Raw genomic sequence first — 12,818 nt, forward strand, 5'->3', positions numbered from 1 at the left:
GCTATGTAATGTGCAAGTGTACCAAGTTATTACTTCTCCCAGAGATCACAGTATTTCATCTGACAAAGTGTTCATCTACTTTTTCGTTTAGAGGGACAGCACAATCTTTGTTTAGGTATCTATGCTCAGCATCTACTTCATCAACTTAGATGCTGCTTGAATGTGATACAATTATGTAAGTCGTCATTATAAAGATCATTGCTTTCCTGAAAAAAAAAATAGCTATAAGTGTTTAATCCAAGGCTGGGGTTCTTTTGTGTGATGAAATCGGCAATTGGGCTAAGGCAGAAGGGCATCACTAACGCCTGCCAGCCATTTTTCCTGCAACCAAGCTCAATTCTCCCATAAACAGTAAATGTTGATGGGTAAATCCCACCCGTGGGGCTATTGTGTTCTCCTGGTAGGGGTGGCTGGGGGAGCCATCCTGGTGATTAAAGCAAGCGACTATAGCCGACATCAAAATTCAATATGCTGGTTGATGAATCGACCTACTTGGGTACAATCAGCCTAACCATAAATGGTTTCAAATCTTGGCCAGTCCCCACTGATTCAAACCCTTTATGGCTGGCTTTGGTTGTAAATAATTATTGGCGGCAAGGAATTTAAGACAGAGGAGATACAGCAATATTTTCAAGGTAGAAATGGTAAAAAAAGTTTTGTCTGCTTTGGACAAAAAATAAAAATAAAAAAATTAGTAAAACATCAGAACTGTGGATAAATTTGAGAAGAGTTGTGTGCATCGTAACTTCTGCACAGTACCCAGTAAAAAGAAAAAAAAAAGCTTCAAGACTATTTTAAATTGGTTGACAAGAAGAAAACAGTCCCAAATTAAACAACGTTGAGGATACAAATCTGCATCCGGGTCATTTAATTTTATGTGCAAATGTGGCTTAGTGACCCACTGAGGGATGTTAAACCATTTACAACTGTTTGTGTTTCAATGTTGAGGAAACCATATAGAGAGCAAACCTAGCTTGCCCCTTCTTGGCCTCCTTCATCTGTCCACTAATAGCCTTGTTACTGGGTGTAAAGATAATGATTGCCGCCGACAGGTTTATTGTCAATTCTCAATTGTGAAGACTGAACACATGTGCAACTTGGAGCTCTTCCCTGAAAATCAGACACGCAAAATAACATATGGAAACAGATTTTAAAAAAGGTACACAACTGATTTGAGTTTCACCAAAGTAGATAGATCTGTTTCTCTCTACATATGGATTACACAACCCTACCAGAGACGTCAGCTGCAACATGGGGGAGTTATAAGCAGTAATAGAACTCGTATTCATGCATAGGAGAAAGAATGACTGTATTAATTAGCCACTACAATTGCAAAGATATATGTATATATATATATATATATATATATATATATGTATATGTATATATATATGTATATATATATATATATATATATATATATATATATGTATATATATATATATATATATATATATATATATATATATATATATGTATATATATATATATATATATATATATATATATATATATATATGCCAATGCAAGGAAGGGGCCAATGTTGAGCTTAAAATTAGTGTCAAGGATCGACTCTTCTAAGGACTATGTCACACAAGCCACACTGTAGTGGAAAGTTATAGCAGCTACCATTCACTCTACTTGTTATCTGTGGTAACTTGTAGGTGTCACCAATTTTCTGTTGTAGTGGATGACCATGATTGTCCAAGCAGCTACAAACCATTGGTGTGCTAAGGATAGCAACAATTTAATTGGGTAACATAAGAGGCATTGAAAGCTGGTGATTCTAGATTTAGTTTAAAATGCTTCAAAAAAAGTTATCGTTCAAAGACTAATCTACAAATCTTCAAAATTTGATAAAATCTGATGTAAGAAATTTCTCTCCTAGTGGTAGAAGAGCTAAGGCGGGTGATGCCATGGGCAATACAAAATTACCAATGTGACCTAGGTCTCAGAATGTTTTTTTTTTACATTCTGACCACCTTTGTTATATAACTAATTTATCTCAAAATCCTCAAAAGACAAGTGATGCCAAAGGCTTCTTCAGGATAGTTTAGTGCTCCTGCTGATCTTATCCAACTGGTCTGCTCCATTAATCTCAAAGCAATACAAACCAAGGTTTCAAATCTTAAAATATTAAAATGATTCCTTTGCCACCAGGAAAAAAAAAAAAAAAACTATTACATTTGCATAATGAAAGTTGGCCTTTGATTTAGCAATGAAAAGGTTCATTTTTCGTAGCAGGCCAGAAGAACTCATTTCTGAGCAGCGCCAGTGACACCAGTTAGAAATTAAGGTCAGAATGCAGTGTAATAAGCAGCGGCTTGTGACAAAAGGTGACGCATAATGAGGGAAATGACAGACAGCAGTGCGGTGAAAACTGTTTTTTTTTATACTACAAATAAAATTGCTAATCATAGCATATTAGTGGGAGTGATAGAGTGAGACAGGGGGAGGTTTGCACCCATTAGGGGACGATAAGTGTCCTTTTTGCAGATGTCCTGTGATCTCATTACCAAATGGTTCCTCACGGCGACTCTTAACATGCACACGGACTGCGCGCTCAGCCGTCAGATAGCGAGAGCTTGGCCAGTCAAGCATTTACTTAAGATTAAAAGGGGATTTCAGCTTATACCAGAGTGTATTAAACAACTGGAAAAACTACTACTTTGTAGTATGTATTCTGTAAAGTGAAGAATGCTCTATTGGATTATACATGAAATATTTAAAAGTTATAACTAGCTAAAAAGCCATAAAGTGATAACTAGTCAGTAATCACAATTTATTTCTAGTGGGTGAGAAATAACAGAATAAAGACCTTAATCTTTCAAGATATGTCACTTCTACCTTTGCATTACCGAGCTGAAGATTTGAATACATTTTAAAAGGCAAAGTAGAAACCCCCTTTAATGAGGATGAATTCATCCGCCAGCTCAAGGCTATATTCTGGCCAGATTCCCGGCATCCAAGACGGATAGACGCACAGTGTGACGCGGAGGAGGAAGGGAACCACAAGACGTTAGGAGGTAATAGGAAATAATACCTTTAAGTAAGCTCTGCAAGTCTTCTCTCGTTTTTGGAGCTTTGTAGAAAGAAAACCAGAATATTACATTAAAAAGGGAGATTATTCTGCAAAAGGAGATCAGGTTTTGATGTATGAAATAACCTAATGAGGGAAGATTTCAAAGAACCCATCATCCTTTGGAGACCTTAATCTGATATGAGTAAAACTATGATAAGTAAAAGCAAGAATAAGTACAAAAATCAATAAAGCTTGGGGGCGACTGTAGATGGGAAGACCTCAGACTCAACAATGCCATGATATTTTCTGAGACTAGTGCCAACATGTGCATATTCATGGTATGCACTGCTTAATACCAGATCAAGCCTATCCTATTATGTGCCTTTATTGGACTGCACGTGGCCAACCAGAGCCAGTTACCCAAAACAGAGGTGCAACCTCTGGTTCGGGAACAGAAATGGAATGGAAGTTTATTTTTCCCTAGATGATCACAATTTTCATGGATGATCTGCTTGGTTATAATCTGCAATTCTTGGGGGCCCAAAACAATAGACAGGACAGGGGTCCAAACAAATGTCACATTGACACTTAGGCCCCTTTTCGCATGAGCGTTCTGATAGGGTCCACCTGTCTTTCAGGCGGACCCGATTGGAACCTCCATTCTCCTCAAACTATCCATCAAAAACAAATGGAAAGATATCCGTTCCCCTCAGCCTGGCCGAATTGGAGGGCAGTCAGATGTAAATGGACAGCTGGTCCATTTACATCCGGCTACCCATAGAGCAGACCAGGCTGTCTCTGTGTCTGCTCTGCATGCATAAGGAGAGCGGACATGGACCTGTCATCCGGGACACTCCTCTCAGCTCAGCAGGGAATCAACGATATGGCCTGTGTGAAGGGGGCCTTAAGATTCTATTCATAAAATAATCTGCTGTGTGAATTTGCTGCGTCTCAGCATTTACACAGCCATTGCAAAATGTTCCTGTAATGTGTCTTATATATGTTTATTTCTTTTGATTGTCAGCTATATCTAGTGGTTATAATACCGTATATACTCGAGTATAGGCCGACCCGAATATAAGCCGAGGCCCCCAATTTACCCCCAAAAAAACTGGCAAACTTATTGACTCGTGTATAAGCCGAGGGTGAGACATGCCTGTCCATCCCTGTGTGTGTGTCCGTCCATCCCTGTGTGTCCGTCCATCCCTGTGTGTCCGTCCATCCATCCCTGTGTGTGTGTGTGTCCATCCATCCATCCATCCCTGTGTGTGTGTGTCTCCATCCATCCATCCATCCATCCCTGTGTGTGTGTGTCTCCATCCATCCATCCATCCATCCCTGTGTGTGTGTGTCTCCATCCATCCATCCATCCCTGTGTGTGTGTGTATCCATCCATCCATCCATCCCTGTGTGTGTGTCTCCATCCATCCATCCATCCGTGTGTGTGTGTCTCCGTGTGTGTGTGTGTGTGTCTCCGTGTGTGTGTGTGTGTGTGTGTGTGTGTGTGTGTGTGTGTGTGTGTGTGTGTGTGTGTCCAGCCTACCTTTGTCCCGAGCCTCCGTCCCGTGTCGTGCCTTGCCTTCGTCCCGTCCCGTCCCGTCCCGTCCTGTCCCGTGCCGTGCGTTGCCTTGCCTCCGTCCCGTGCCCTCTTCGTCGGCGGCCATTGTAAAATTCAAAAGCCGCGCCTCCTCCTTCGCCTGTGATAGGCGGAACACTGAATTTCCCAGCAGCCTGTGTTCCGCCTATCACGGACGTCGTATCATCCTCGTCCGTAGTACGAGGATGAGCGGATGCCCGTGATAGGCGGAACACAGGCTGCTGGGAAATTCAGTGTTCCGCCTATCACAGGCGAAGGCGGAGCCGGAGGCGCGGCTTTTGAATCAGAATGGCCGCTGTCTGTCTGCTCGACACGCTGATCGAGCGGGCAGACAGCGATGACTCGAGTATAAGCCGAGGGGGGCACTTTCAGCCTCAAAAAAGAGGCTGAAAATCTCGGCTTATACTCGAGTATATACGGTAAGTTGTTTTTCAGGAAAATAGAGCATTATGGCCACTACACCGAGCAGACAATCATAAGATATAAACATTATACAAGGATTATTTGTGATGGCTGTATAAATCTTTTAATATATTTAAATAGAGAAAGAAAGGGAAGGAGAGAAAGGTATCGTACGCACTCAAAGGGCTTCCACAGATGAAAAAGAAAGATAGATTAACAACTTTATTGTACTGAGATTTCGAACTTTGGCAAGTAACAGCCTGCCTTTCACTCTTGCAAAGAAGTTACTATATTGTCCTCCTTGTTTATCTGTAGAAGGAAGCTCTTTGAGAACATACACCACCTTTCTCCAATATATATTTTTGTAAATATTAACATGGAATTACCCAATGTGACCAATTTACTAATGGCAAGTTTTCACTTTTCTCTTTGTGCTATTTTGCTAAATAAGCCTGTAAGTGTCAACATAGTGAGTGTAGTGAACAAGTAGTGTACAGAAGTCTTGGAAAAAGAAAATTGTAATTTGTTTTCTTTGGTTGGTTTTCCAAGTTAATCTGCCCTGAAACATAATAAATAGTTCTGACTGAGATGAACACAGAATGAACCGAGTGTATAACGCATCTGCTGACGGCTGCCCTCTATATGACTCCCTTTCCCTGTATGGGCTGCAATGTTTTATGGCATCCCACCTCTCAGCTCTTCATGGCAGTAATGCAATGTATCTTAGCCTGCAGCAAGGCTAAAAGGAAACGAGCCCCTCGATTGACAGTTGTGTAAACTCTGAGAGTGATTTTATGCTTTGCTTACACAACCTCTTTAAAAAACGCCAAGAGCTCTCATCATGCTTTTACTTAATGATAAACAGGATGAGACGTTTGGCATTATAACTTTTCAATGGCCATATAATAGAAAGTAAAGCACTGCAACAGATTTCTGATTATGCCACAGCAGGTTCCAATAGTTCAAAAGCAGACATGAAGATTACCTTGTTATAACTGCGTCCAACCGAGTCCTTTTCACTGGGCTTTAGCTCTTGTAACTGAGCATCCAGGATGTCCACCAGCTGCTCCATGAGTCTTACCGAGGAGCTGACATCACCGGCAAATATGGGACCTTTGGTATGTTTTGCCAGCTCATTGGCGAGGCTAGCAGCGTTCTCTCCACTTCTAATCTGTAATGCGAATCAGTCAGGCTTGTCAATACAAGGCACATGAATAATGGCTTCTAGAAAGCTAATAGCAGAGTCAGCTGAAGAAGACAGTGACAAACCTTTTGGGCCAGTTGGTTGACCCAGTGTGAGGTACAGTTGCTAAGATCTGGGCCCTTGACGTTCCAGGTGCCAGTGGCAATCTGACACAGGTATGAAGCCGTTCCTGGAAAACAAACGACACAGAATTATACAAGGATTTTTATATACACGTAAAAGAGATCAGAACGATGCAAATTATCTTATGTAAGCTACATTGCATGAAAAGAAATAACTTTTCTTTGTAAATTATTGATCAGGTAGGTAAAGAGTTAGGAACTGTCTGGGTTTTATTGCTGTATCTATCTCTCGATGTCCCATTGGGGAGACTTTTTTTTACTTTCTGTGCCACAGCCAAAACATTACGTGATAGGAAAGCTCTCCATAGTAAGGGAATACTGGTAGGTCACCAGAATTCGTGCCCCATTGAAAGATTTCCCCTCTATTAACTGTTGTGATGTCAACCCAAAAGTTAGGATTTTCTCAAGTTGGATAGATTTCCCACTTCCTAGTTTACAGGACAGGAAGTGAAGGGATGTCTCCCCAATAGGACACAGATGACAAAAATAAAAACCTGACAGTGATTTAAAGCATTCTTCACGCTACCCAAGATGCTTTAGCTTCTTTAACATCTTTAAAAAAAATATAATCCCTTATAAAACAAATTATGATTTTTTTAAATTATTATTTATGTAGCTGGATGACTCAAGTAAACAGAGCTTCACTGTATTTAGTAAGCCCTTTAAAGAGACTGTTAAAAGCTCCTTCCAACACTGAGGTGGTTCCACAGCTCTTTAGGAGTACACCTCAGAGAACTTTTTCAAATCAACAGCAAAATCTTCCCCAAAGGTCTAAGTCACACTATCGATTCTATCGCTGGCATGGGTTTACTTCATCTCATTCTATGGTAATGTTCCTCCAAGTCCTGAATGAGCAACTATTGCTGTTCCCTTGCCAGTACTCAAGAATCTGCAGCATCTCGGCTAGAAAAGAAATGTGCTTAGACAAAAAGTGCTAATTGCAGTTTAGCGATTCTACCACGAGTCTTGCGTATTCCAGAATCACTAGTGTGACATGGCTTTAGACAATTCTAGACCTGAACTGAACCACTAGCCGAATTGGCGTGGGTCCTGGCAGTTAAGATGGGCATATGTTTCCACAGCTTTGTCAGAAATGGGACCATTTAAGGACAGCCTTTCTCAAACAGGATTCTGTGGAACCCTAGGGTTCCTTCAGAGGCTGCTAGGGGTTCACTGAGCGGTGGCTGATTGACCTCCCTTCTGATGGTAAATGCATCATTTCAGGGCCAACACCACTTGGAAGAGCCATCTGCATGACTTCAGTGAAAGATGGCCACAGATGGAAAGAATTTAGATTGAAAATTCTTAGGAAAAGTCTTAGAAAATTTGTACAAAAATTCTCAGAACATTTGTTTTAAAGATCTGCTTAGCCTTTAATCTGATTTTGGAATAAATTGATTTTACTGAACAAAAAAACAAAAAACAAAAAAAAAAACACATACACTGTTAGAAATATATTTGTGTGAGGAAAAACTTCCATCCTACCTACAAACTTTTCTAGAATCGTATTTTCCCAAGAATGTTTGCCGGATATTCTACTCATCTATCGCCAGTTTAAGAATGGCATTCTGACCTCCACTGTATAAAGTGGGTTAATTTTTTTCCCACTCGGATCCCTGAGACCTGAAAGCTAGTTGAGATTTCCTCTGGGTCAAAAGAGTTGTGAAAGGCTGATCTAAGGCTTTGAATTTAAAAAACACAAAACAAGCTTTGTAGGACATTTTCTCATAGCAGTCATATAGGGAAGGTCTGACTGCGCTGCCCGACCTACATGTGACAACTAGAGTTTCCTTCTGAATAATATTCCTTAGAAGAAACCAAAAAAATATCAAATGTTCCATAGACCAGCCTGTGAGCCAAAACCCCAAAACATTTTTGTCAACTTAGATTCTATAAAAACCAAACAGAAAACCTACCTCGAGTTCCTTTGGGGCAGGGACGTTCCACAGCCACCCCCCTCTGTGTCTGCGGCCAGCTGATCCCCCTGGCATCTCGTGCTTCACAGAACTTTTCCGGTAGAGGTGAGGTGCTGGTGTTTGGTGGAATCCGTGTAGTGGACATTACAGGAGGAGGTTTCGGTCCACGGCTCCCCTCCTTCATACCTCCTGCAGATGTTGTGCTAACAAGACCTTTCTGTGATGTGGTGGTAGTTGTAGTGGATATGGTGGTTTGAACTACTTCGGCCGGCAACGTTTCTGCCACAATGGTTGTAGGCACTGAAGGGACAAAAGTGGTAAAATTACAATACAAGAAGGCAGGTAAAAAAAAAAATAAACATTGTTTCTAGTCTTCAAGGGTCTCGTGCACCTAACCATTTTAGCTTTGATAGGCATGGGCATCTTCACTTCCTGTGTCTTAGGGAGCCAGCTCTCTTTTGTGTCCTTGCAGCTGGCCCACGTTTATGTACCCCCTGGCCTGCTCTTGCATCGCTGAACGTCCCAGCTTTTGCAGCTCTCTGGGATGCGTGACTGGAGAATCCCAGGGGGCTGCCGGTGCGAGGACACAGAGCAGTTCGAAGATGGACCAGGCAGTCCATCATTAGGGGGTTGGTTGATTTGAGGCTAGAAGAGTTGCATCGTTCACCTAGGTGAGAATGGAGGCATGAAATGGGTTTGGGTAAAAAAAATAAAAAAATAGATTTTCTAAAAAGTGGAGCGAGGAGGAGTTGCAGTGGGGAATCATTCATTTTCGGAGTGAGACACTGGTGATAGCTGACCCCTCCACCTGCTGTGATATAATGATGTTCCCATGCTATTTTTCTTTTCTAGTACATTATGTTAAATGCAGTAAAATAAGTTGGTTTCCAAGGGAGTGATGCAGGAAGACCTATTAGAAGAAATTAGTGGCTCCGCCTAGAAACATACATGTAAAACTATAGTGTTCATTTGCTAGCTTGACATTTTTTAAACAAAGTTTTGGGGTAAAAAAAAAGAAAAAAGTCAAAGTAGTGTAAAGTTTAACATGGAAAAGCTGAAATGATAAAGTGATATTAATAAGAAAATTGTGCAGTCTTCTCTCACAGAAGAGCACTTTACACCCATACAGTATTTAAGATTTCTCAGCCCTATAGTATACATAGAATCCAAATGACTGGTGAAACCAGAGGCTACTGCCCCGCCTAATGATAACATCATCTGAGCTCTACACAGCCACCTGCTGGTAACATAGTAAAATGCACCAATAAGAAGTTTTATAAAATTGATAGAAAAAAAAAAAAAATTACGTAAGCACTGAATAAACCTAAATAGGCTTAAAAAGTGTAAATCAGGCCAAAACCCTTGTTTGATTTTTGGATACAGTAGGGAAGGTTTAGAAGCCCTGTTGGGTTTTTATTACTATCCAGGGCAAAACACATTAAAATCCGACTGTACAATCACCTTTAAATCATGGCTATATAGTACGTGGACCTACCAATCTGATTGAAAAGGTAAAGCCTTGTAGGCTTGGTAAATCTAATGGAGATTGTACTAAGGTTGTACAGTTAGATTGCAATATATTTGGTGAGCTTTAGATCACCATACATGCTACGATCTTGCAGTACAATCTTTGTACAACAATCTTTAAATACACCAAAACTATGTAACAAGAGGACCTATCTAAACTGTCCAATCAATTTCTATACAAATAGGCAGGACCTTGCACTATTTAGTTGCTGGTAGACAAAGATCCAAGGGCCTGTCTGATTGGATACAAATTGGTTGAACAGATTAGGTAGGTCCTCATATTACCTAGTTTTGCTAAATGCAAAGTTGATTATAAGAGCAGATTGTAATGTGTATGGTGACCCTTAAAGAGATTTCACCATAGTTACTGGCACGGTGACAACTGTTTCACCAGAGAAGTAGTGAGGGAAAATCTTCAGCATGGACACATATCTTAATAAACATCTTACTGGTGTTTTAGCCTTTCTCTAGTCCTACTTAAAAAATGCATTTTGATTTTTTTTCCTGTGTTTTTTTTCTCCACTTTTTATATAAAAAATATTGGGACTTTAAATCACAGGTCATTACTAAACAGATAGACTCTAATCTTATACATATGGATTCAGCTTAGCAAAATGCCTGCAGCCTAGTCTTATATAATGCAATATTTACACGACTGACAAAGTCTCAGATTAATACACACTTTGCACGATTAAAGACTGCGAGTGACATAATACACAATCTGAACTTAAAATTAATGTATAATAAATATATATTTTTAAATTAATTTCTTTTTTTTTTACTTCCTGCACTTTTTTCATTCCAGTTTTTTATTCCAATCTTTAAATTGTACAGTGGGGTTTCTCTATTATGATCAGAACCACAAAATACATTTTTAAAAATATATCTTTTTAGTCGGATAATAATGAAACATTCCATAGTAATATCTTATATTCTCCTTTTAACCCAGAGGGTCAAACGCTTTCACATTTTTCTAGGTCTCGTCCACCTATCTAAACCTCTGAACCCTTCCAGCTAATAATGAGAGACAGCATTGCCTGAAAGGTGGTGTGCGGTCTTTTTTTTTTTTTTTATGAAGTCCATAGTGCTCTGGGGATTCATTATCACACATTATTTGCTAAATAAAGATGGGAAGGAATGAGAGTAGCAATTGTAACTTTGTCTAGTATTGGCAAAGTATAGGTCCAACCTAAAGTATAACTAAAAGGCAATTTTTTTTTTTTTTTGGACAGAGCAAAGATTAGAAGACCTGCCAGGTTTTTTTTATTGCTTTCTGTGATCCCTCTCTATTTGACCTGTTTACCATTATCAAAGAAAGTGAAAGTCCCACATTTTAGTTTTTTTTTCCCCAGAGAGAGGAAACCTTCCAATGGGGACACAAGCTCTGGTGACAACTAGGCATTCCCTCACTTTCTGCTTTGGCCATGGGACAGGATGTGAAGGGAATCTCCCCAATATGATACAGATGACAAAACCCTACATGTGTTTATAACCCTACCTTACTGTATCCAAAATGAAAAAGAAAAGTGTTGCCCTTAGTTCTACTTTAAAAGCCAAGCATCTTCTCTCCCCATGCAGAAAAGGTTCACGTTTGCATAGAGCAGATCTCCCCTTTCCTTGACTAAACCTTGGCCATCTTAAAAATCATAATGCCCGGTATGGAGGTTCATGTGACAGCGCTGGTGCTTGGTGACTGGGCCACTGTAGTAACGGAGATATGGAAAGACAGACAGTCCTGTTGTGATCTCCAAACTTGAGCTTTTATTGGGCCGTCTTTCCTCACTTTTTATAGCTAACTGAATGACCAAAGCAGCTTCTCCTAAAAGTCAGAGTTTAAAAAAAAAAAAAAAAAAAAAAGGAGGCCAGCAATGGCAGGTTCCATGATTCTATCATGGTAGGTGTACATGTTTTGGTAAATGTTTTGGTAATTTTTGCAGAAGACTATAAATGTAGGAAAACAAGTAATTTGTGTATAAAGTACTGCTGGCTTCAATAGAAGCAAGACCAGACAGGGAATATGGTCAAAGGCCATAAGAGTCTTTCATCTCAGACTGTTGGGAGGTACATCAAAGACAAGCTATTCCCAAAAAGGCTTACGCATTTTGGGGGTGACCCCTCTTCTTGAAGAAAAGGGGTCACCTCTCGAAAAGTGCAAGCCATATCAGACACAGAAGGGGTATTCCTGTGGTAAACTCAATAGATTGCTTTAAAAAAGACCTTGCTTATTTCCTAAATGTACATAATATAACTGGGTACTAACATTTATAGGTAAAGTTGATCCAGGGAAAATCTGAATGACTTTTGGAGGATCAAGGAGGAGGATTTTTTTTTCTCCTGTAGCAAATTGGATCATGCTTTGCTGGGGTTTTTCCACTTTCCTCTGGATCAACTGTGGGTATAGGATTGTGTATATGGGATTGCATGATTTATTTATTTTTTCTTATTGGTTGAACTAGATGAACTTGTGTCTTTTTTCAACCTATGTAAACGCCATGCGTGTCTTGGTTCTTGGCACTATGTCCACTTATATAGTTTGTGAGTACATTTGCTTTTATTCATCAATAAACGGTGTATTATGGTAATGTTTTTAGCTGGTGTGCTGCTCCATTCTTTTGTAGTGCTGTACATGAGGGGTTAACCATAGTCCCCGGAGAGCTGCAAAGCTTGTGAGCACTGGAACCATAAACAAGAAGCGAGCCAGTTAGACCCTTTCAGTGCAGGAGATGTCAAAAAGCTGTGTTCTGTATGTACTGTATATGCCGCCATCGCTATAGGAGAACAATGAAGGGCAGTTGGTGCCCATGCAAATAGCTAAGGTCAACATTGGCCATTGGACCACTATATAGAGGTCGCACATACAGATCATGGTGGAGTCATCAGAAACCGAGGAGAACCCAATACAACTATGAGGAGAAAAGGGAGATGCCAAAGCTATGCTCACCCCCAGGTTCATAACCACCATTGCTCAAGCTTTATACATCCCTAGCCAAATCTGTATGAAAGTTCTGTAAAAAAAGATTTTCTCAAC

At 40.1% G+C, this 12,818-nt stretch overlaps 1 protein-coding gene across 25 annotated transcripts in view; it reads right to left on the bottom strand.

Moving 5' to 3' along the window:
• The window catches only part of ADGRL2 (adhesion G protein-coupled receptor L2), a 284,260-nt gene that overhangs the window by 62,385 nt on the left and 209,057 nt on the right, over positions 1–12,818 (bottom strand). For 17 of the 25 annotated variants that reach the window (XM_077450365.1, XM_077450363.1, XM_077450372.1 and 14 more), the window contains exons 6-9: positions 8,264–8,563; positions 6,291–6,394; positions 6,007–6,192; positions 3,044–3,082 (exon numbers count right to left, since the gene is read on the bottom strand). In XM_077450365.1, coding sequence (XP_077306491.1) covers positions 3,044–3,082; positions 6,007–6,192; positions 6,291–6,394; positions 8,264–8,563 — 629 coding nt within the window. The remainder of the gene's footprint in view (positions 1–3,043; positions 3,083–6,006; positions 6,193–6,290; positions 6,395–8,263; positions 8,564–12,818) is intronic. The other 8 variants (XM_077450386.1, XM_077450370.1, XM_077450366.1 and 5 more) reach the window with 1 other exon arrangement.

This window comes from Lithobates pipiens, unplaced genomic scaffold (assembly GCF_037356315.1).
Source record: "Lithobates pipiens isolate NorthernLeopardFrog02 unplaced genomic scaffold, aLitPip1_a1.2 Scaffold_23, whole genome shotgun sequence".
NCBI lineage: Eukaryota > Metazoa > Chordata > Amphibia > Anura > Ranidae > Lithobates > Lithobates pipiens.